Source organism: Acanthopagrus latus, chromosome 21, assembly GCF_904848185.1.
Source record: "Acanthopagrus latus isolate v.2019 chromosome 21, fAcaLat1.1, whole genome shotgun sequence".
In the NCBI taxonomy this organism is placed as follows: Eukaryota; Metazoa; Chordata; class Actinopteri; order Spariformes; family Sparidae; genus Acanthopagrus; species Acanthopagrus latus.
The window spans coordinates 22805929-22830413 of record NC_051059.1 but is presented as its reverse complement, the minus strand read 5'-3'; the positions used below and the strand labels follow the sequence as shown (position 1 = coordinate 22830413).

General features: G+C 45.0%; 1 protein-coding gene across 5 annotated transcripts in view; it reads left to right on the top strand.

Moving 5' to 3' along the window:
* Positions 1-24244, top strand: part of LOC119011102 (ephrin type-A receptor 4-A-like) — a 45756-nt gene extending 21512 nt beyond the window's left edge. For 4 of the 5 annotated variants that reach the window (XM_037083938.1, XM_037083939.1, XM_037083940.1 and 1 more), the window contains 16 exons: positions 1622-1819; positions 2128-2238; positions 2675-3029; positions 12026-12181; positions 12904-13434; positions 15370-15494; positions 15639-15798; positions 15904-16015; positions 16811-16869; positions 17146-17259; positions 17376-17713; positions 17835-18044; positions 18315-18491; positions 21256-21443; positions 21671-21856; positions 23223-24244. In XM_037083938.1, the coding sequence (XP_036939833.1) occupies positions 1622-1819; positions 2128-2238; positions 2675-3029; positions 12026-12181; positions 12904-13434; positions 15370-15494; positions 15639-15798; positions 15904-16015; positions 16811-16869; positions 17146-17259; positions 17376-17713; positions 17835-18044; positions 18315-18491; positions 21256-21443; positions 21671-21856; positions 23223-23340 (3138 nt within the window). In that variant the 3' untranslated portion in view covers positions 23341-24244. The remainder of the gene's footprint in view (positions 1-1621; positions 1820-2127; positions 2239-2674; positions 3030-12025; positions 12182-12903; positions 13435-15369; positions 15495-15638; positions 15799-15903; positions 16016-16810; positions 16870-17145; positions 17260-17375; positions 17714-17834; positions 18045-18314; positions 18492-21255; positions 21444-21670; positions 21857-23222) is intronic. The other variant, XM_037083937.1, reaches the window with a different exon arrangement.
* Positions 24245-24485: the final 241 nt, after the last annotated feature.

The following is a 24485-nucleotide window of genomic DNA, read 5'->3' as shown; positions in this document are numbered from 1 at the left end:
CAATTTGGAGTTGGGAGGCTCAGCGGTCATTTGAAGGGGTCACAGTACAAGGCAAACAGTCGGCTCTATTGAGATGGATGGTGCAGCGAAGGTTGAGCCCGTTCCACTTGTATGGAAATGCGCCTGTAAAAAAACCTTGGAGTCGCAACAAATCTGAACCACTGTCCGCGGCAGAATATTGATGCGAGAGTGAATGTTTGCCGTTGTGGCTTTCAAACGACAGGCGTGAATTAGAGGAGAGGCGCCTGAGCATCTGAAATGTATTTGATCTTGATTTTTCTGTGTTTATGAGGGCAAAGATTTCCTCAAGTGGATTGAAAACGCAGATAATTCTCTACGGTGAGCACATTCTTGTGTCTACAAGGCCTAAAGATGAGAGTTTAGAGTTAAACTTTGTGTTATGCCATCAGTTTGAGTCCATGCCAGTAAAGTGAGAAACTTCCAGAGACTTTAACCTCCTTGTATCATCATCATCACACAAAAAAGTTTTGGATAACATTATCGTCTGCAGCTGCCAACAGGGACTGTTTTTAAACCCTTCAATGTTGGTGCGTTCGAGAACTCGTCAGAAACTCTTGAGATCTGAAACTTGAGAGTCAGCAGCCTTTTCAATACGAGACGCCTCCGGGTTCACATTATCCTTTTCATAACATCTGTGTGTATTTGTTTGTGTCTCAGGTTCATTTTTTTTTCTGACATCGCTTAAAAACACTTGGCAGCTACTTTAAGATTTCAAAGTTTGCTGCATTAGAAAAAGTTTTGACCTGCTCTTTTCTTCTGAACTTCTCGACATTTTAGTCAACAAAAAGTTGATTAATGATCACCTTATTGACCTTTTCTACAAATTGATTTTCATACTGTTGGCATGAATTGAACCAGTGGATGTCTGGAGATATTTATTTTACATTTTGCAAAATGGTGGCTTCTCGTGTTAAAGGAACAGTCTGTTGGGTTTTGTGGCATCTAGCGGTGTATTTGCACCGTGTCTCGCCTTCCCCCATGGCGGTGGCTGAAAAGGCGAAAGACCCTCTTTACTGCTGGCGTTTGCTTTGTCCACTCTGGGCTACTGTAGAAACATGCTGGACTTCAGCTCCCTCAGTAGGAAACTAACAGACAGTGATTCTTAGTTTAAAGGGGCTCTGTGGAACTTGTGTGTTGAGCTGGAAACTGGTTGTTAGTTTATATTTGAGGACATTAGCGACTGTTGCTCCCTGTTAGAAGAGCAGATCGAGGCGCTGAGATAAGGAACTCGAGGATGTACATGAAGTGAAATCCTTTGGAATACTGCGGAAAATCTGAAGTCCTTTATAAAGAAACCCACAGTCCAGCAGCATTAGACAAACTGTCAAGAAGAGAAGGATGGGGAGGGTCTCGTGTTTTGCTCACATATGGCCGTGAAAAAAGTGATCAGTACATGTAATTGTCAGATAGATCCCCTTTGAGATTACACTCTAATATTATATCCCATTTATCCCAAGAGATCCAATTAAATCCTTCACACCGGACCATTGAATATGCAGAGCTTGTTAAGAGCTAAAATTATTAAATTGTAAAAAGGTGTCCTCATTGGACGCCCTCACAGGTGTGTAATGCAGTCGTGTGTGTGTGTGTGTGTTTGCAGTGGGAGGAGGTGAGCATTATGGATGAGAAGAACATCCCCATCAGAACATACCAGGTGTGCAACGTCTTAGAGCCCAATCAAAACAACTGGCTGAGGACGGACTGGATCCCTCGGTCCGGCGCTCAGCGGGTCTACGTCGAAGTCAAGTTCACCCTGAGAGACTGTAACAGCCTGCCGGGGGTCACCGGCACCTGCAAGGTACAAGGAACATCCTCATAATGTCACGGCAGAACATGATGCTCATTGTTTTATTTAGATTAGACGGCAACAAGGATTTCTCTCGACAAAAGGCACCATTTCTTTAACATGTTAACTTTGAGGATAATTACTTAATGGACAGACTGCAGCTAATGGAGCTTTATTATATATTACAGCTGCTGGTTATTCAAGCACAAACCCCCCTTTGACTCATTATCATATTAAGAGAAAAGACGAGCACTGATGATGATAAATAGACGCCTCAGTCTGACTTTTTTTTTTTTCTTCCCGTCCCTTTTGTCTTGCAGGAGACATTCAATCTGTACTACCACGAATCAAACGAAGACAGAGAGAGCTACATCAAAGAGAGCAGCTTCATTAAGGTGGACACTGTGGCAGCAGACGAGAGCTTCACCCAGGTAACACTAAACAACTGAGTCAGGCTTTGACTTCTTTATCCTTCCTCCTCCGCTCCCTTTAATTTGCTCTTGTCTTGAAAATAAAACCCCCTGCGGCACTTAGCTGTGATTTTTCCTTTTATATTTTTTATTTTTTTTACAAGCGCTTTTATCTTAGATGTCCGTTCTGCCGTCCCAGGAATGTTGGCAGCGTGCTGCTTCTTAGTCTTTACGAAAATTACTTGTGATTTTAGCGTTGTAGGCATTACAGCTTATTTTACCTTTTGCAATCAATAGAAGTCGATCTGGGCGAGAGCCAAGTGCTGAAAATGCGAAGATTAGCCATGGTTCAGTAACAACTCCCACTTTAAGTTAAACAGGCAAATTGAATTAGTAAGGGCTGACACAGTCTACTGCACATTTTCTTTAATGTAGCTTATCTGTCTTTTCCGTCCAGGTGGACGTAGGCGACCGCATCATGAAACTGAACACCGAGGTGCGAGATGTAAAAGTCACGACCCGGAAAGGTTTCTATCTGGCTTTCCAGGACGTCGGCGCCTGCATCGCTTTGGTTTCCGTCAGAGTTTTCTACAAAACCTGCCCGCTCACCGTCCGCAACCTGGCAACTTTTCCTGACACCGTCACCGGAGCCGACACGTCTTCCTTAGTGGAGGTCAGGGGCTCTTGTGTCAACCAATCAGAGGAGAGAGAGGAGCCTAAAATGTACTGCGGTGCGGATGGAGAGTGGTTGGTCCCCATTGGCGGATGTCTGTGTAGCCCAGGATATCAAGAGAAGAGCGGCACGTGTAAAGGTAAGTGACGCTGGGTGCAGCAGAGCTACTGTGTAATAATTAGCTGTTGTTTTGTTTTTGTGGCAGTCTGACTCATCTGTATTGGCCTCACACTGTAAGCTCTCTGTTCCTCTTGTGTTGCCACTTCTGAGTCCCATGTCTCTGTGAGCAACAATCACCAGCGCTCTTGTTAACACTAATTCACTCCACTGTTTTCCATCACATTCGCTAATGATGCAACGCGACAAGAGACATTTGTTTTTTGTGTGTAGTGATTAACACCTGTTTGATTGTTCTGTGGGTTGTTGTAATTATCTTTAAGGATTTTGTGTCGTGGAATTGTCGCCATCTTAAAGGGGAGAGTGCGTTATGATCCGCAGCGCCTCGACTAATTAATGTCTGTGAGTGCTTGCAGAATTATAATGAGTTGTGTCAGAAATCTCTTCTGGGTTTGAAATAAGTTGTCAGCACAAGACTATGTTACAGATTGTGATAACAACAATCCCCCTTTTTTAATGGTTAAAATTAGCTACACATTTCCAGTAGTCAAACATATTTGAAGGGAACAAGTTTTGGGATTTTTGACTCCAGAACAGCAAACTCTCAACATTCACATCCAAATAAAAAAAGCAAAATATACCTTGCTGGCCTTCCCACGTAAACTGTATGTGTGGGAAACACTGCGGTTATCTGCCAGTGATGAAACTATAGCCAATAAATTGCAATACGATTGCAATTTATGATTCAGTTCCGCAGGGATTCAGAGAGGAGGGGAAGTAGTCTACAAGTTTTAACATATTAAGAGCTATGGATTATTAAATCATCCACCTCAGCCTTTCTTACACCCAGGTTTGCATAAACTACAGGTTAAGAACTTCTTATGATTTCCAAAATGTTAAATTATTGGTTATCGTATTAGTATCCACCATAAGAGGCAATTCATTACCAGTTGTCTTGGTCTCTAGATCAATTCAAGATGTTTGGAAATCCAGTATGTATATGGAACCAGGAGATAGATTCCTGAGCACAAAGACTGGAAACAGTTCACTGACCAGCATCTCTGAAGCTCATTAATAAACCCAGTCTATCTTATTGATGCTGCACATGTTGCCTGGCAACCTCACAGTGAAGACAAGACTCCGGAGAGTTATTGCACCCGGTCAAGAGTCCGACACACTTCACAAAACCATAATCTGTCATTTTTGCACTGTGTTTTCTGTATTGATGGAACACGAAAAAAGATGTGATGTGTTGATGAGAGCGCTTTAGAGATGCCAGGAAGTGGACGAGCTAGCTGTTAGCCCCTGTTTCCAGGCTTTATGCTCAGCATCCCATAGCTGTAGTCTCATTTTTTTTCAGACAGTCATGAGAATGGTATTGATCCTCTCATCTAACTCTCTTGGAGGAAAGCAAATAAGCTTGTTTCCCAAGATGCCAAACTATTCCTGTAAAATATTCATCTGTGCTGGTTGTAGGAGATTGCAGGAACAATCATTAAATTTTTAGCAGAAGCTCTGGAAGGCATCTTGCTCGGGAGTCTGTATTTTCCGCTTCTTTTGAAAAGTAATCCCCAATAACGGCGATCACATTATATTACTGAGTGCGGATATACTGTTATGTCATGAAACTTTAATAACTTCGATCAGTTTATACTGCATCCTTAAATAAATCCAAGATGTAAACAGTTTTTTACAAGTCGTGCAGTATCAGTAGAAGCTCACAGGTCTCAGTGTGAGGTGTGCTGACATAACAACAGCCATCTGGACAAAAATGTCTCCCTATCACTTACAAATCTGGTCTGAACTTTACAGTAACGAATGGGCAAGCTGTTCACACCTCTCCCCAACATACATGTGGCGTGGATGACGTGTAATGTTTGACTGTTGTGATAGTGGGGGCTACTAAATGCGCGCGCTTGTGTGAGAAAAGCGGGGTGAAAGGGGGACAACAGACTCGGTGGAGACATTTTTACAACATGGCCTCACTCCCCCTATTCAGTCACATATGCAACAGACACACAACATGTTCATTCACGCACACACACACACACATGCACTCACACAGATGGACAGAGACCAATAGAGAAAAGGGGAGAGCGACTCACTGATCTGCTCCCTCAGTTTTATTTATGAAGCCTATCCCAGCAGGCTAATTGTATAACAAACAGACTCATAATTCAAAGAGAAGAGAAGACAGGCTGAGAGAGAAAGACAGAGAGACGGACATAAAGAGAGCGATGCAGTCGGTGCCAGTTGGCGATAAATAGTGAAAAAAAAAAGAAAGAAAAAAAAACTTGACTTTTTTTATTCTCTCGCAATAAGAAGAGCAGCGGCCAAATATCTCCGTGTGACAAATGTTCACTCAAACCTCCACCCTGCTCGCCCCGTTTGTTCTCCGTGAAAAGAGGAGGAGGTGTGTGGGGTGGTCCCTGAGGCCTGAAAGATGTTCCTCCTCAACTAGATTTAGGAGGGGACCCTTGACTCTGTTGAACCTTTAGCAGATGTGAAGTGCCATCTATCTATCTGCGGCTCTCTTTTCTGTCTCCCTCGCTCTCGCTGCCTGTCAGGCGCTGTTGGCCGGACTCAGCTGCCTCAGTGGAAATCTATCAAAGTCCCGGTGAATACCGAATGCCGCTCAGCGAAAACTCTGACCCTGCAGTATTGGATAGACGCCTTAACGCTTCTCCCATCTTAAGTTTGAAAACTCGCAAGGAGGAAGGGAGGGGGAGGTGCCGAGCGGGACGGAGGGGGAGAGATAGATTTGAGAGGAGATTTAGATGACCTGGCTCTCCTCTCGTCAGCGGACCTTCTCGATTCGCGTGCCATCATTCAGACAGTACGACACGACAAAGACAGACGGACAGAAACTGAGTGAATATACAGCAGATTGGCCAGAGACACCTGTGATTACAACTCGGGAATGCAGAAAAAAATAAAAACGTATATCTGTTCTTTACACACCAAAACTGTTGTATCGTGAAGGAATTGTTCAACATTTGGAGAATTAGCTTCTTCGCACTCTTCAAGATTTAGATTAAAACAAAGTCGCTGTCCCACACAAAACCCTCTGCTTAACAGCGACTTGTATTTCCTTCACTTGGTTTTGGTTTGTATTAAAAAATATATATATAACATGTTTAGTTTCGAGTTTTTGAGGTGCTGGTTGGCAGATTGTTTTACTATTGGACAGAGCCAGACTAACTGCATCTCCAAGTAACTCTCGGCTAGAAAGCGAGGACGAGTATTTCCCTAAATGTCAAACTGTTCCTTCATGTTCATCTACGAAATACCTAAAATTATAGCTAAATAAGTCTGAAGCTCCTCGTTGAAAAAACAAAAAAAAATTGTTTCAGTCATTTTTCCAGCAGAAAGGTAAAAAGTTTGCCGGTTCCATCCTCTAAAATGTGAAGATTTGCTGCTTTTCTTTATCATTTATGACAAAGTAGAGTAAACGAAGAGTCTTTGGGTTTGAGTTGGTTTGGATCCGATTAGGTTCAGGCTAACTGTGATGAGTAGACGGAATGTGATTAATCTGGAAAATGATCAGCAGATTGATCAATAATGAAAATGATTGTTATTCGCAGCCCTAATAGAAAGTCTAAGTCTGTCTAACTACCAAATGATATACCATTCCCTGCATCACTGAGAACCTTCACAGACTACCAGAAGCTGCATATCAGAAATTTGGCTTTTTAAAGATAACATTTTAATTAAATATGTTTTAATAGTTTTACTTTTCGAAAGGGCGAAAAGCCCTCTCGACATGCTCGGTTTGCTTCTGTGTTAATATTTTAACTGTCTGCCTCACACTGTTGCTTCTCTAATGCACTTCAGCATTCCCAAAAGCTCCTGTTGAATTGAACTTAAACAAGAGTAGACTTAGCTAAAGCGGTGAAATGTGAAAAGTTCATTCTCAGTCTTGACACAGAGTAATGAGCATGGAGAGGATGAGAGGAGAAGCTCTGGAGAGGAAGAAGGGATTAGATGTTGAATGGGCCGAGAGGGGGATTGAAAGAAGGCCACTGACAGCAGAAGGCATCAATACAGAGCTGCCCCTCCCCCCGCTGGGGGTCCGTCACCGGGAGCAAAGGGGACGAGTAGAGAAACACAAGAGAGAGGGAACTCCCCCTCTTTTCTAAACCCCTGGTTAAGACCGAGGTCATGACTGAGCCCGATGAAGACGTCAAAAACTCTGACTGACAGCCGCACACACGCACACACACACCGACACGGAGAGTAGCTGCGGAGTGCAGGGTCATGACCGAGGTAGATGGAGACGTCAAAAGTTTGACAGCTGCGATCCGTCTGGGAGGATCGGAAACGAGGGAAGAGAGACAACAGAGAGAATTCGAAATGCGAGCGGACAGAGAGGCGTAATGAAAGCGGAGCCTTCTGCTTTTTGTTTCACTCTTCTCTCCGCTGGCCTCCTTTCTCTCTGTCGTCTGATTCTGCCTCGATTCTACTCACTGCCTGGGAGGGTTGGAATGTTTCTGTGTGTGTGTGTGTGTGTGTGTGTGTGTGTGTGTGTGTCCAGAGAGATTTCATGCCTGTGCTTCTCTCCAGCGCACCTGCAGTGTCTCGTCAACAGCAGAAAGCGTTTTTGGACGAGAGTGATGAAAAGACTGAGGAGAGAGAGAAAGACAGCCAGAGTGAAAGAGAGATGACAGAAAGAAAGAGTGAGCGGATGATAGAAAAGAGTGCGTAATCGCTGCATTCAGTCCCTCTAATTATTGCATCGCGTTTTCTGGACTCTGGACATGTTGGACTGCTGATTTAGTGTGTGCCTGCGTATATGTGTGTGTGCACCGTATCTCTGATTTTCTGCCTGACAAAGCTCTCCCTCCCATATACTCGCAGTTTGGAGGTCTGCCCGGGAATGCCTAGAGAAGAGTGTGGTGGGGCAAACAGAGAGGGAGGAGAAGTGTTTGTGTGTGTGTGTGTGTGTGTGTGTGTGTGTGTGTGTGTGTGTGTGTGTGTGTGTGTGTGTGTGTGTGTGTGTGTGTGTGTGTGTGAGCACGTATGGCAGGTGACAAAGCCTGCAAAGGAATGGCACAAGTGATTGTGTGAAGCACGCCAAACTCAGGTGGGGGGAATGGTTTGCATTCCACCATCACAATCAAAGAGTGTGTTATTTTCTGATTATACGTGTGTGTGTCCATCGTGTGTGTGTGTGTGTGTGTGTGTGTGTGTGTGCTATTGTCTCCGTCTCCCAGGTTGTTCTTAATGTAGCTGAGGTTTGCCAGCTCCACCAGTCCGTCTGTAGCTCCCTGGCATCGGAACAAGCTCCCGCTCTCCCTCTCCGGCTCTCCGTCTTGCTCTCATTATCCCTCCTTTCTCTTCCCTAACTCTTCTCCCTGATCCACGGTCAGGGGTACTGGGTGGGGGGTGCTGCTGCTGCTGCTGCTGCTGCTGGTGGCAGGGGGTTCGGGGGTGGGGGGGGGGCGGGGGGGTGTTGATCTGAGTGCGATGGGGAGGAGGGTTATTGTTGTAGGGCCCCTTTCACATGCTAATGTCCGGGCAGGCGCACACACAAACACGAATCCACACACATTTTCTCTTTAAAGCACCACTTTTTTTGTGTGCGAGTATTTAAATGTAGACAAACGTAAAGCCGCGGCTTCCACTGAGCACATTCCTACAGTTTTTAAATGCAAAATGATGCGAGGATCCGGTGCCGCTGCAAGAAATGAGATGAATTAGATAGCAAGCTCTGCAGGAATGTGAGTTTTTCCCTTTTGGATGAAGACATACAGTAGGGAAGAGATAAGGATCGCATCTTATCTCCTGCCGGTGTGTTGATTTTAATTAACAGGGCACGACCCCTGAGATTAATAGTGTCCCGCCCTCTCGCGTGACAGTCTATCAATCCGTCCATCCATCCGTCAATCCGTGCCTCCCTCCCCTCCATCCATCACAGAGACAGGTGTCAGACTGGAGCGGTCGGGGGTACTTCCTCCGTCCACACCCCTCCGCTGGGCAGGAACAAGGGATGATGACAGATAACACGGGGTCAAAGAGAACACACACACACAGCCCCACACACACATACAGTGCGCCGACGAGGCTCTTAGTTGGATTCGCGGTGAGCTGCATTTGCATATTAGGCAGCAGAAGAATGCATATGCAAATGCCGACAATGCTGATAGTAATCAAAGGGCACCTTTCCCTCCGCTTCTTCTTCTCCCTCCTCTTCCCTCGCTCCCTTTTTTGTCTCTCTTCACCTCTTTATCTCTCTTTATCGCTGCTTGTCTGTTTCTCTCTCTCTCTCTCTCTCTCTCTCTCTTTCTGGCCCAGTCTCCCCGTCCTTTACAATCTCGTCACTTTCTCCCACTTGTCTCAAACAGCTGATTGCGGTCTATTCACTCCCGCCGCTAAATGTGAGCGTGCTCATAAGCGACATATCTAAACAATCTCTCGCCTTATCTTATCAGCGCCGTGTGTACGTTAGCGTCGCCTTTTCAGGTTACCGGTCGGGCTCAGGCTCTGCGCGGGCCCTCGGTAGCGCAGGGTTAATGTCGGGTTAATGACACCCTCATGAGCTCTTATTCCAGGTCAGCAGCGCTCACCCCCTCCTGTCGGGTCCGCCGCTAAAAAAGACACAAAAGACTTACAGACAACAGAGAGAATAGAGACATGAGAGGGCACTGAAGGAAGTTTATGGCTTCAGATACTGGCTCCTTTTCTTTCTCTCCCGCCTCTGTGTTGGAGACAAGGATAGAGGATTTGGTGGGACAGAGACAAAGGCCTGTGTTACCCCCTGGCAGAGCCTTGTTCAGCCCTATAATCAAGTCCTTAGCAGGTCAAATACTTTCTATCTTCCTCCCTCTAATTCCCTCTCTTTCCCATCTATGGCTTACGTTGATGATTAAAAACAAAGGAATGTGCGCCACAGCAGGCGAGATAATACTCTATTTTATCTCGGATTTGATGATATCGGCTGACACATTACGATGAGTCATTCACGAGATGAAAGCCAACCTCATCAGCTGTAAATGTGTTTATGGATTTACAGATTTTCCAGAATGCGCAGTTTTGAGCTTTGTTTGTATCGATGGTGAGCTATAAATGATGCTCCGAAACTCGCCGGCAGGTCGGACGCTTGGAGAGGAGAAGGATGTACGGAGCTGCAGCAGCGAGAGAGTTATCAGAGACACAGAGCCTGATAAGTAGAGGTCGAGGAGGAAGTGAGCAGGGAGCGAATGAGGGAGGTTGTGAAAAATGTGAAAGGGAGGGCAAATGAGTGTGTGAAAGAGCAACTCTACGGAGGCTCACGCAGATGGGGCAGGATGGTCGGTGTGAGTAGATTACAGAGGAAGACTTCCTCCCTCTCATCTACTGATGAGAGTGTCATAAAGCACCATGACACACTCGAACACACACACACACACACACACATCATTCCCACATTCCTACCCGCTCCCACTAGGATGTCTTCATCTCCCTTGGAAATTTGAAGGGGTTGGAAAAAAGGGAGGGGGGGGGGGAGAACCGGGAAGAGATGGTGGGATTGAGGAAGGAGAATGAATAGGGTGTGATGATGAAAAAGAAGGTGTTGAAAAAATGATTGCCACTAGAAACAAACGGAGGGTTTCCTCCTGAAATTAAAGGGAGGGGGGAAAAAAAAATGGCAGTAACCAGCCACGCTTTGCCATCTCTTTTGCTTCACCAGTGGATGTCAAGCAGTATAATTATGCACTCATTTATTGTATTGTTACTCTGTCAATGCTTGAATTCCTTGGTATACAGAGAGAAGATTTCTCTCCCTTCACTCCCCCTCTGTCTCTCTCTCACCCTCTCTCGCTCTCTGTTTCTCCTCTTTCATATATTTAAATGTCAATTATATTTGTGTGGGCTGCCGACACTGTGGAGTTTTGATGTATTCAGTTCTGGTGTTTCTGGTTTTCTCTCTGTGTGTGTGTGTGTGTGTGTGTGTGTGTGTGTGTGTGTGTTTGTGAGTGGGAGCTCATCACTAAGTGTTCTGTTAGGTGTTTCTTTTCTTTGCTCATCAAAATCAAAGATAAAAGAAGTCAGAGTGGCCCTCCCCCTCACGCTGGATCTATTTCTCCCTGTGGATGCATCTTTACAGTTGTTTATCTTCTGGACTGAAACGCAGCCTGTGCGTTGATTAACTTGTTGTCCGGGTCATCTGAGCCGTCAATACAGAGGACAACAGAGAGTGTATCGGGGGTCAGAGGTCAGCTGGCCTCGAGTCAATGCTGACCGCCCAGCTCGCAACCCACTTACACTGCTTTAAACTCACTAGTAACAAGTTATCTTGAGTTTGTTCTTCTAAAATATTTCAGTATTTTGAACCAGCGTTTTATCAGCAGGTGCAACATGACACTGGAAACCTGAACCGTCACCTGTGTGATCGTGCTCTTTAGAGCTGCAACTAACGATTTATTTTCACATTTTTGACTAATCCACTGATTATTATCTTGCCTAATGGATTATCACAATTCCCCTGAGCCCATGTTGATGTATTCAAATGGCTTATTCTGTGCAACCAACAGAAAACCAGAGACATTCAGTGAGGTACTAAAATTAACTATACTTCCTTCTATGGCTACAAAAATTGTAGTATTGGTGGGGCTCTATTTGCAACCACAGATGAAGAAGAAAACCAGAAAATATTTACATTTTATAAACTGAAACTAAAGATTTTTGGCATTTTCACTATAGAAAGTACTTGAGCAATGAGTCATTTAGCTTAAGGGGTTCTCACTGATTTTCTCTCACACGGTAATGAGCATAACAAGTATAGTATAACCTATATAACCTAGTATAACCAAGTATAACCTTCACCTGCTCATCAAAATATTACTCATTAGCACCAGTAGCTTGCTTAAACAAGCACTGTGAAGAAGTGCTTTTTAGTTTGTAGCATACACTTTGTGTCAGCGTGACCGGTCTTTATTGACATTTTTCTGATGCTGGCGTACCTGACTAAGCATTGTTCTTTATTGGAATTTTATTTATTGGACCTTGTCCTCCTCCTTTGTCCCTGCTCCTCCGCAGCCTGCTCTGCCGGTTTTTACAAGGCCAGGTCCTCAGAGGCAGGATGCTCCAAGTGTCCTCCGCACAGCCACTCGCTCAGAGACGGGGCGACTGTCTGCGACTGCCACTCCGGATTCTTCCGTGCTGACAGCGACCCTCCCTCCATGGCCTGTACCCGTAAGACCACGCACACACACACACACACACACACACACACACACACACACACACACACACACACACACACACACACACACACACACACACACACACTAGTAAGACAATACCTAAGTGAACACAGACCATATTTGTGTGCATTGCTTGCGAATAAAAGCAAAAAAGCACACTTATTGTCTCCCTACCTCTCTATCTCTAACAAACAGAAGGAGACACAAACTTGTCTGAATGCCACCCCTGTTTCATGATCCCATTACTTATGACTAAGCCACCATCTACATCCTGTCTGGGAGTGATAACTAAAGACATTGAGAAGTGAATAAATGTCCTCTCTCTCCCTCTCTCTCTCTGAGTAGGTTCTGTGTGACAGACTTCGAGACCTCGGTCTGTGTGTCATAAACTTAATTATGCCTATATACAGCACATGGTTTCCTTGGCCTGGGAAAAATGAAAACACGCGCGCACAGACACACACACACACACACACATTCACACACACTTTGTCAGACACGCGCACACAAAAAAGAAATACCGCAGAAGAAAACATCCAGCCCATCAAAAACATCTCTGAACAGTATGGTTTTCAGTCTGATGCCAGATGTCTACATTTCAGCTCGTGCCAGCCGTTCAAAGCAACCCCCTCCCCCACACAGCCCGTATGCTTCCACTTCCATTATGTGCTGTATATAATGTAAGCTTGGTTATCCCTGTCTGTTCCCCAGAGCCGCCGTCAGCTCCGCAGCAGCTCATCTCTGTGGTGAACGAAACCTCGGTGGTCTTGGAGTGGTCCCCCCCTCGTCGCCTGGGAGGACGAAGCGACACCAGCTACAGTCTGGAGTGTCTCATTTGTCAAACAGGGAGCCACAGTCAGACAGGAGGCAAAGCCCCCCCTAGGAATCGCAGCATCTCCACGCCTGAGGCTCAGCACAGTGGTCTTGGGATGCAGTCAGACCAGGGGATTGTGGGATCTGAAGTCCAATCAGGGAGAGGAGTCTTCCAGGGCAGACCAGCACCAGGAGATTACCCGAGACTCAGCTCCAGCTCCAGCTCTCAGCTCTGCCTGCCCTGTGGCTCTGACGTGCTCTTCTCTCCAGGCCAGACGGGCCTGAAGACCACCAGGGTGGTGGTGAGCGAGCTCCGGGCCCACACACACTACACCTTCATCGTGCACGCACGCAACGGGGTCTCCCAGGCCAGCGGTGCAGCGGGGTCGGCCCAGAGTGTGTCCGTCACTGTCACCACCAACCAAGCCGGTGAGAAGACACGTCTGCGTGTGATGAATGTGCTTCACAGTGGCAGCAACACGAAATGCGCTTATAGATGTTGTCAGTAAGTGGGTCAGCACAATGCAAACTGCTGTTCACTGCACGTGGGCCCACAGGGGAGCAAGGCCCCATGGGTAATGTTCAGAACCATGGAAGCATGATACAGAATGAACCAGCTCTGCATGAATCTCCACACTCCATACGCTGAAGCTTGTACAGGCCTTCAACCCTTCAGAGCTGGAAAACGGCTGTCTGTGAAGTACTTTTGCTTTCAGAATAATACATATTCTTCGCCACAGTGCTCTCCGTATATATTTGATATATATGTTCTTAAAGGGGCATTGTGTAGAAATTCAAACACAGAATTTTAATATTTACAATATTAATGAGGTAATGATACAAACTCAGAATTATATATTTTTTTCGTGTGTGAATAAACAAGCTGTTGTCAGAGGAAAATAAGGTCCCAGAACACTGTTTGAAGCGAGAAAGGTGGCAGGGTCCGCCACATATAAACAAAGTAAAACAGTATGAACCTGTGTTGTCCTTTAAGGTCAGTTTGTTTATTCAGCTTATTCAGTCATGGAAACAAACAGAGCGCGCCTTAAAGATGCTTTCAGATAATCCAGTTGAGCCATTTGTTTGTTTTTGAGAGATATTTTCAGAGAATCGTTAAAATTTGATGAAGATAAATTGACTAAATTCGATTTGAAAACCAGCTCTGCATTTAAAGAGACCTGTGATACGTTTGCATTACATCTGACGTGCAGTTAAAATTGATTAGCACAGCTTCTCTGGAGCATAAACGAGACGACCAGATTACTGTATAATACTTTGCAACAAGACTGTATGTTGGAAACACGCTCCAGATGTGACGTTTAAGTGATGCTACAGCAGAGTTTAATAGAAGAAAACTGAAGTTGATCAGTTATGCAAGGGCTCATCCATCATGGAGCAGGCAGAGACATCAGTCCCTCCACTAACAACGGCGTCAACACAATGAAACGCAGCTACACGACATTTTTCTTGCTTTCTCTCAACTATCACTGTCATAGCTGCCATAGTTATTACTCTGTCCTCCTACACCTAACGACAGCTGAATTAATTATAGGGGTGTGTTCAAGAGGATGTCAGAAAGCATTGTGGGGAAATGTAAATCACTTTCTTAAATACAAATGGACCGAGCTGGCTGAGGGGAAAGCAGCAGCGACGTAGTAAATTACAACACTACACGGAGAAATTGTCGACACATAACAGCGCGAGTGTATGGAAGGGTGGGGTTTTCCTCGTGTCAGCTTTTTGACCACGGAAGTGTTTGAAAAATCACCCAGATTTTATGGCGTGTTTCATTTTAGCTGTGAAGGTGTCAGCTGGTGTGTGGCGCTCCTCACACATGCTCCCCATTAGTTTTTCGGCGCTTGCTTTTCATTTTTTTTCCCTTCTCCGCACGCTGTTACATCTCAACTGTCGTTGCTTTAAGTCTTTGCTGTGGCATTTAGGAAACGGCACACCTGCTTAGTTCCGGGTGCCCCGGGGAAATAAGTTCGCCGTGTGTGCACAGCATGAGAGCTGTCTGGAATGTGTCAGGTCCAGCCTGCACCACCATATGGCCCTATATCATATTATGAACAGCCACAAAGGAGGACAAATGCTATAAAGGGCTGGGAAAAGTAGGGATGTAAGAGGAGAGAGAGCGGAGAATGAGGCGTGTCTCTGTGGAGCAGGAAGGAATGAGATGTAGGTCAGTTCTCAGGTGCACTGGGTCAATGGGATTGTTGACAAACACGCAGCATAGATACCTTTTAAGTTGTGTGCAGGGCTGGAAAACTAATATACTGTAGATGGTATCTTATTTGCAGCATCAGAGAATACGCAAAGTTTTGCTATTGTCACTGAATTATCTCTCCCCATCTCTCCTCTCAGCTCCCTCTCCGGTGTCGTACATCCAAGCCACTGATGTCACCAGGCACAGTCTGTCGTTGGCGTGGCAACAGCCGGATCGACCCAATGGGGTCATCCTGGAATACGAGGTCAAGTTCTATGAAAAGGTGAGCCGCCTGCAGGTTAATGCAGCTCAGGATGCCGTGTGGAATGTCAATAAATTGGCATGCTGTTTGTGTTTCACTGATGGCGGAGATGGATTTGCAGTCAGGCTCTGAAACGCGGCCTCTCTTTTTGTCCCGTCTAATCAGGATCAGAGAGAGCGGTCCTACCGCATAATGAGGACCTTCTCTCGGAGCGTCGATGTCACGGGTCTCAACCCCCTCACTGTGTACGTGTTCCATGTGCGTGCTCGCACGGCGGCCGGATACGGAGAGTTCAGCACCCCTTTCGAGTTCTCCACCAATTCAGGTATTGTGACGATAACCTTCGGCGGGTTTTCGACGATGTGTTGAAGTTTTATGATGCCGTTCACAACTTTTGTTGATCGCCGACTTTTGTGTCCTTCCCTGATAGATCCCTTCCCTCTGATTGGAGAAGGAGTAAACTCAGCCTTCCTGCTGCTGTCTGTCAGCGGGGTTGGAATTTTACTGCTGATATCTGCAGCTGTTTTCATCATTAGCCGCAGGTACACACACACACACACACACACACACATATAAGCATCCATACAGGCAGGCACACCTATAGGCTTGTTAGGTTGGCCAGAAGTTTCCTGTCAGCACATCACTGACGTCAGTGTGTGTGCTGCCTTCTACCTTAACTACTGCTTTTTGAACTACCCCAGTCCACACAAACAACACACACACACACACACCTCCCCTGCTATTGTGTGGATAAATAATGTGTGTGTGTTACCTGGAGCTTTTAAAGGGGATTAGAGTGGAGACAGTGATAATCCCTTTGTCCCTGACTTGTCATTACTGTCTCTTCAGCGGCACAGCTTGTGTGTCAGCTTCCGCCGGCGCGTGCACACACACACACACACACACACACACAGGCACAAGCACGTGCGAGTGCCCACATTCACACACACCTGCTCACACACAAAGGTGTTTTTGACAGTTTCTTTGTTTAATGGAAAACACCTTTTATCTTTCTCTACCTGAGGCATCGCCCCTCCTCCCTCTCTCCCTTAAACGCTTTCATCTGCTCGCTCTGTCTTTCCTGCAGCCGCTCTGTTCTCATTGTCATCGCCTTCCATTGCGGCAAAATCCTGAAAAACCCCAATGAATGCGCGGCGCTACTGGGAGGAAAAATAAACACATTTTAAAAACAATGTGACGCGTATACCCCTTTGTCTGCTCTCTTAACTGTAGAAAGAAAATCTCAACAAAAAACACGTGAGAAGTGAAAAGAAGCGCTCTCTGACAGGCCGCCGTGTCTCTGTCTTAAATGTCCATCATTTCTTTTGTGCCATCAGGAGGAGTAAATACAGTAAAACAAAGCAGGACTCAGAGGAGGAGAAACATCTTAACCCAGGTACTGCACACACACACACACACACACAGACACACACCACACACACACACAGATTTACTGTACTGTTCCAAAAAAGAGCTGAGAGACAGATGGATGCTCAGTTCTCTTCTCTTCAGTCCACCTGCACACATCATACACACATACTGCCAAAGACATTTACATAACATATGCAGCAGTTACACAACTCATACTTCTCACCCTCCTCTGCATCCCTCCCTCTCCTCCCTCGTTTCCTGGCCTCTCCTCCTCCTCCTCTTCCTCCTCCTCCATTGGCAGGAGTCAAAATCTACGTGGACCCGTTCACCTACGAAGACCCCGATCAGGCCATCCACGAGTTCGCCAAGGAGATTGATGTTAGCAGTATTCACATTGAGAGAGTTATTGGCATGGGTAAGCTTGGCATTAATGCTCTCACACACACACACACACAAACACACACACACACACTTACCCACACACACATGCTTAGTTGGCGCTGACGCTGCTGTTTTGCTCGATGTGTGTAGGAGAGTTTGGGGAGGTGTGCAGTGGTCGGCTGCGCGCTCAGGGAAAGAGGGAGATCTACGTGGCCATCAAGAGTCTGAAGGCGGGTTACTCTGACAAGCAGAGGCGGGACTTCCTGTCCGAGGCCTCCATCATGGGACAGTTCGACCATCCGAACATCATCAGGCTGGAGGGCGTCGTCACAAGATGTGAGTTGTGGATAAAATCTGAAAGCTGTCAGTCAAAGTGTTTGGGTCCTTTGCACGTTCACATTAAGCCTCGTATCTCTACCTGTGTAGGTAAGCCGTTGATGATCATCACAGAATACATGGAGAACGGATCCCTGGATGCTTTCCTTCGGGTACATGTGTTTTATTTTCTTATTCAAAATGAGAAAAACATACATCTAGTTTTGATTAGCGGTAAAATGACGTATAAAACGCTCTTACGCCACGTTAACCTGCTCCTCTCCAACATTTCAGAAACACGACGGCCAGTTCACAGTCATCCAGCTGGTCGGCATGCTGCGCGGCGTCGCCTCGGGTATGAAGTACCTGTCAGACATGAGCTACGTTCACAGAGACCTGGCAGCGCGAAACATCCTGGTCAACAGCAACCTGGTGTGTAAGGTGTCCGACTTTGGCCTGAGTCGGGTTCTGGAGGACGACCCAGAAGCTGCCTACACTACGAGGGTAAGACACACACTCACAGAAGTAATTTATACACTCGCACTCACTCATGATGTGAAAACACAATCTGCTGTTTGCTTCTCTCCTGATTCCAAATTCATTATTGCTCATTACTTTAATTAAACATCCACAGCCTGTTGGAAAAAATACATTTATAGACTTTTCACAGGCTTCAATCAAAGAGTAAAACTTTTTTCGAACAAAAAAAAAAAAAGCAAACAGTTTCTCCCTTCAGATGAAGCAATCAGACATCTTTCATTTCTCCTGTTTTAGGAGGCCACCGGGACGTATCTTTCCCCCGGAGGGAAGATCCCCATCAGATGGACGGCTCCAGAGGCCATATCCTACAGGAAGTTCACCACGGCCAGCGACGTGTGGAGTTACGGCATCGTCATGTGGGAGGTGGTGTCGTACGGAGAGAGACCCTACTGGGACATGAACAACCAGGACGTGAGTCATTTCTGTTTCATCTCACCTGTGAGTCGCCTCAGAGACAAAAGCTCATTTCTGAAACCCTTTGCATATTTAAAGTAAATGTCAAATCAAAATACTGGATCACCTTCATTATTATTATGTAATGCTGTCAAGGTATGAATGATTTAGATCCAGAATATGGATGACTCTGCCAAGAGCTCTGCACGGGCTGTTTTCTGTAAACCTCCTGTTTAACCATGTGATCTTAAAGTAAACACAAAGTTGACCCAAACTGTTTTCCATTGCTTTGTGTTTTGGAGGTACATGGAGGCATGTCAAAGAAGGAAGCAGCTCTTTAAGATCTAATGAATGTTTACGCTTTGAGTAATAACTTGAAGATTCACCTTCACTTTCTTTTCCAAATAAGTGGTTTATATGATAAAGTCAGCACCAAGCGGGGATTTGCTTAAAAGCTGTGATTACTCATGTCGACGCCCCGAAGCACCAGCAGCGTTCTTTGTACTCTAACATGCTAAAACTTCTTCTCCTTATTCTCCATCTGTCAGATTTTAGCCGTGTTGGCAACTAAAATATTTTCATAACTCACGAGAAGATGGCAAAAAATATTTACACTCAAGCTTCTTGTCAAGTTCTCTCTGCAAACAAATGTTAATCCATCAACATCTGTGTGCTGGGAGAAATTCACGTTAAACTTTAGCTTCCAGCTTAAATTGACCTCATTTAATAGACAGATAACAGTAAAAGGCGACACTTCTTCTGAGTGTTTTTAAGACGGGCTGGAAAATAAACCGTCCTCTGTGTGACGCTGTGAATCCTGACCTGCTGTCTTTGACCTCTGCGCCATTCAAAATAAATGTAAATTTAAATCATCTGCAGAAAGGGCACTAAGCCAAGACTTTGTTCAGCAGTCAGAGGAGGTTTTATTGAAGTAAATATTTAGACTTCATTAAAAAAAAAAAAAGACAAGAAATTGCAGCTTAGTGTTATCCCTCTGCCAAGCACGCACTATATATAAATTAAGGGCCACTTTAGTTGTTCTGAACAGTTTTCGAGATCTGAGACAAAAATCCTATTTCAGAGCAAATTTGCAATCGCTCTGCTATCAAAGCTCGTTAAGTCTGAGTGGGTCAAGGAGCCGTGCTGGCATATGGATATTTTCAAACATGATTGATTTCATCTGCAGCTCTGATGTAGTCTGAGAAAACTTTCCTGAGGCGCCGATCTCCGGGCACTTTATCCATCTTATTTACTTTCTCTTCTTTTTCGGAGCAAGTAAGTTCACGCCGAGATGCTTTTTTTTAGAATCGCTGTGATCAACCTGACCGATTCTCACAAATATAATCAAATCATCTTTAAAACTCATAGTTTAGTGTATCTACTGGACCATGACTAAATTCCATAGTACATGCTAAGGCAGGGTTTGAGTTTGCAGTATTTTCATGTCAGAAACAGTGACTGATTTGTCCAAATGTTGCAGCAGAGGCTCTGACGCACAGCTCACCAAGAAGCCTCTTGGATGAGAGGTGAAACGTCTTCAAGAAATTGAAACAAGTCCAGCTGCCTACGATACAGCACTTAGAATAACATGGCCTGGACGACTGAGAATCTTCACCAGCACGTCAATAAATGAATGTTTTTTTTCTTCAGTGTCAGAGTTTTCCAGTGAAAAACACGAAAACATACACTGCTAACAGCTAACTTAGCATGTTTTAATGGTGCTAATTTACCAAACTGTCAACAAGTACAGGCTAAAAATGGGTCTTAAGTTATAGCCGATAGCGAGTTTACAACTAACTGACTGTGATGATATTATATGTCTTTACACCCAAAGAATCTGTAAAATCTTTACAACCTGCAAACTCATACTGTAGTTTCAAAACTGGGACTGCGATTATCCCCCAAACAGAGGTGAGACAAAGAATAATAACAGCAGTTACAAAAACCATGAATATTAACTATTTTCATGTTGAAATATAATATTCCTGTCTGACACTATGGCTCTGTTGTGTCTGAGTGGGGGGGCGCACAGTGTCAGACTTTGAAAGCCCCTGACGAACAGTATTGTCCCACAGAATAATGCACAAAGGAAATGGAGGAGCCGCTCACAGCTGCAAAAAATTGAAATAAATTGCAGATGGTGGCGAGACAGCTCTGGAAAGATCTCGGAAAACAACAAAAAAGTAATAAATCTTCGGCAAAAAGGTTTTTCTTCCTTTTTTGTGAAATTTAATTGGCAGTGGCGCTTGAAAGCGGCGGCTTGATTGATGTCTGCTGGCACACGCATTTCATCATTTCCTGTACAGAACTGTAATGGACATTGATTTATTTTATTCGAGCTGCAAGAAAAACTGTGGCATTAAGTACACTAGAATACTAATAGCGTACTGTATGGAAATGGGGGCAAACACTAATATCGCTGCGCAATTGTCTATTTTTTTCTTGGGTTATACTGTTTGGTTCGTTATTAGTGACACGTCTGAGTGCTTAACAAAGGAAACTGGACTTGCTTTAGGTTCAGGAAGACATTTCACTTCTCATCTTAAAGGCTTCTTCGCTTCTTACAGACTGGTGGGGAGTCCCCAGCAATTTATTCTTTGCCATCGACCCCACAGAGTCGTTAATGACCCCATCGAGAATAAATTGCCAGGGACTCCCCACCAGTCTGTAAGAACTGATACGGCTTTCTCACAGGCGTCGCTGAAGCATTTTCTACCTGGATCCAGGTCTTTGGATCTAGCCTGGTGATAAAATCAATCCTCCACCTCTGTCCCTCCTTCAGGTGATTAAAGCCATCGAAGAGGGCTACCGTCTCCCTGCTCCCATGGACTGTCCTGTGGTGCTGCACCAGCTAATGTTGGACTGCTGGGAGAGAGACCGAGCAGAGAGACCCACCTTCAGCCAGATACTCAACATGCTGGATAAACTCATTCGTAACCCGGGGACTCTGCGCCGCACAGGAGGGGAGAGGTACATGCAAATACAGGAACAGTGCTTCAGAATCACAGACTAATGCATGAATATCATTTTAATAAAGCCGAACATTCATACAGTGCTCACACCCACACCTACATTCTCCCAGCCAGATTATTAAGCCTCCATTGCACAGTTTCCCTTTAATTATGATTTCACACTCCAGTTTTACCACCAACCTGCCTCCTCTCACCGTCTCTCGTGTTTTTTTTTTTTTTCCACAGACCCACAGCCACCATGCTGGAGTCAGGGGTCGCATCAGAGGTGTGTGTGTCGGTCGTACCGGAGGTGTGTGTGCCCGAGTGGTCGGTGTGTGTGTGGCTGCAGTCCATCGGGCTGGAGAGGTACAGAGACACTCTGGCGGCAGCAGGATACACCGGCCTCGACAGCCTCCTGGCTCTCACACACCAGTAAGTGCACCTACGTGTGAAAATGGCTGAAAGTGAGAGTCACTTTCACTCATCACATTTATTAGTGCAAAAAAAAAAGCTGCACAAACAGAATCGTGTCTCTGCTGTGGTGGAGAAAAGATCCAAACACAGACTGTATTTTGTGGTGTTACAGTCACAAAAACATAATTATTTGGAGAGGGAGAGATAAACCGTGTTTCCATAAAACGTCTGAATCTGACACCCTTCTTGGATTTAGTATGCTTAAATGTCTTGCAATAAGTTTTTAACTCGTTATGAAAGAGCCTCAGTTTAAGATGAATGCCACTATATGACTGTATATAAGCAAATAACACAAAACAAGAAGAGTTACTTCAGTCAAATAGCATTGAATAATGTTGCCACAACAAAAGCTCGTGCCAGAAGATGAAGATCGCGGTGGTGTTACACTGCTTTTGTCCACAGGGGGCGCCGGAATCAGCAGAAAATAAAAGTTCCCTGTCGCAGCTTTAAAACAAACCGGTTCATGCGAAGAACGAGCGAATGAAACACGGCGTCTGCTTACCTTCTCACCTCTGCATACCTGACTAATTGCGGCGTGTGAAAGGAGGATTTAGACTGTGATCCAATAAGCACACTGAAACTCTTACAAGATGTCAGTTTATGCCTTGGAGCACTTGCACTATGTAATTACACAAACATGTTGGTGTGCTCTAATCGCCCCATTTAAGTGAGTAACGTCAGCTGGTTTTCTCAGTGAAATGCTCCTTTAATTACAGGATAAATCTAGTGTTTGTTTCATCTTTGTGCAATTCTTCTCGAGACCCCAAAAACCAGCGACGAGTTTACCCGACTGAATGGTTTTGTCTGATGTAGTCACGGAGCTCTTTTGTCTTCCGCAATCTGTTAAAGACACATTAAAGAATCGCACCGACGCACGAGCGGCGTATCACTTAATTGCAACGAACACGGTCCCTGCTGCACGTTGGTGTCGCTGAGCCATGCTCGGGGATGTGGTTTTTCTTGTTGCCTTGCTTTTGCTCTTTTAAGTGTTTTTAATAGCTCTGAATGACAGAGGAGCTCCGTGGCACAAAGGCACAAACTATAACAGGCTCCGGCTGCACAGACAGCTTGATAACAATGGTTATAGCTCGACTGGTAGACCCAGTTGGCTATTAATTGTCAGACTGGTGGCTAAATGTGGCCTTGAGCCTCCAAATAGCTATTTGTCTTGGGGATTAGAGTCTCTTTGGGTGAAAATGTCTGCCAGTTTTTTTCCTGAAATTGGTGCCGATAAAGAGAATAATCCCCGTCCAGATTCAAGCTTTGAATACATGTTGTTTTTCTCCGTGTGTGTGAACATGCGTGTTTGTGTCTGCACCCACAGGGAGATGGACAGACTTGGAATAATCACACCGTCACACCAGGACATACTAATTGCCAGTGCGCAGCAAGAAATGTTGTCTCAAATGCAGCACATGCAACACACAATGGTTCCAGTCTGAGCCGGAGGACGGATACAAACCCAGAAGAATTTTTTTCATTTACCTCATCCATGCACTTTAGAGGGACCCTGTCACCGGTGGGAGTACGACGAGCGGAGGGAAGTAAAAGTACGGAGCGAAGGGAGGAGAAAAGCAGCACTTTTTGTGAACTTCCATACTGTGGAGTTTTCTGAAAAAACCCCCCCTGATGCGGACGTGGCCGCAGATAGCATGAAGCTACGGCGAGCTCAGACTGAAGCCTCATCCTCTTACCCCGTTCTACTTCTCATTATTTTATTATATGTTTCGTGAAGGCTGACATGTTAAGGCTGTGCATAAGCAGAATGGCTTTCAACTTTTCCTCTTTTTTTTTTTTTTTTATTTTTGGCTGCTTCGGGCTTGACTTGAACAAAATATGTTTTGCTCGTGTGTGTTTGTGTGTGTGTGTGCGTTACGTGACTGAACGTGGAGTCTCCTGTCAAGACGTCAGCTATCTTTGATTATTCTGAATATGCAACGTTACAGAGAGAACGAGTGAGAGAGTGAGTGTGTGTGTGTGTGTGTGTGTGCGACGAGCCGGACAGAATGTATCATTACGAGCTCTTACCTGTTTCACACTAACAAACTGTATGATTTGCTGTTTTTTTATTTTTATTATTGTTCTTTTTTTGTTTTCTAATTGTGCAAATTATTGATTTTGTCGGTTTTAGACATGTAGAGTAGAACGTCATCCATCTGTGTCGGTCGCTTGTGTCTGGTTTGTTTCGCTGAGAGTTAGCTACACGAAGCATTTTGTTTTATTTATGGTCTTGTTTTTCTTTTTTTTTTTTTTAAATCTAGTTTGTACATTGTAAAATAGAAACACTGAGGAAGTATTGTAATGATTTGCCATATTGCATTGCAATAAATCCCGAAACTCGTCCCATGTCCGTAGGTTTTTAATCTCGTTTAACTCAAACTTTTGCAATCGCAGTGTGTTTAATGTAAAGTTTGTGTTGTGATGTAGACGGAGCGTCCGGTGGGGCCCCGAGCATTTTCATATTTATGATGTCTGAGTCTGGCAGAAGAAGAAAGTGTCCTCTGAGAGCTGAGACTTAGTCAGAGGTGGCTGTAACAAGGAAAACAAGTCCAGAAGAACACCAAGCTGAAATGCTGCTGGTGTCATC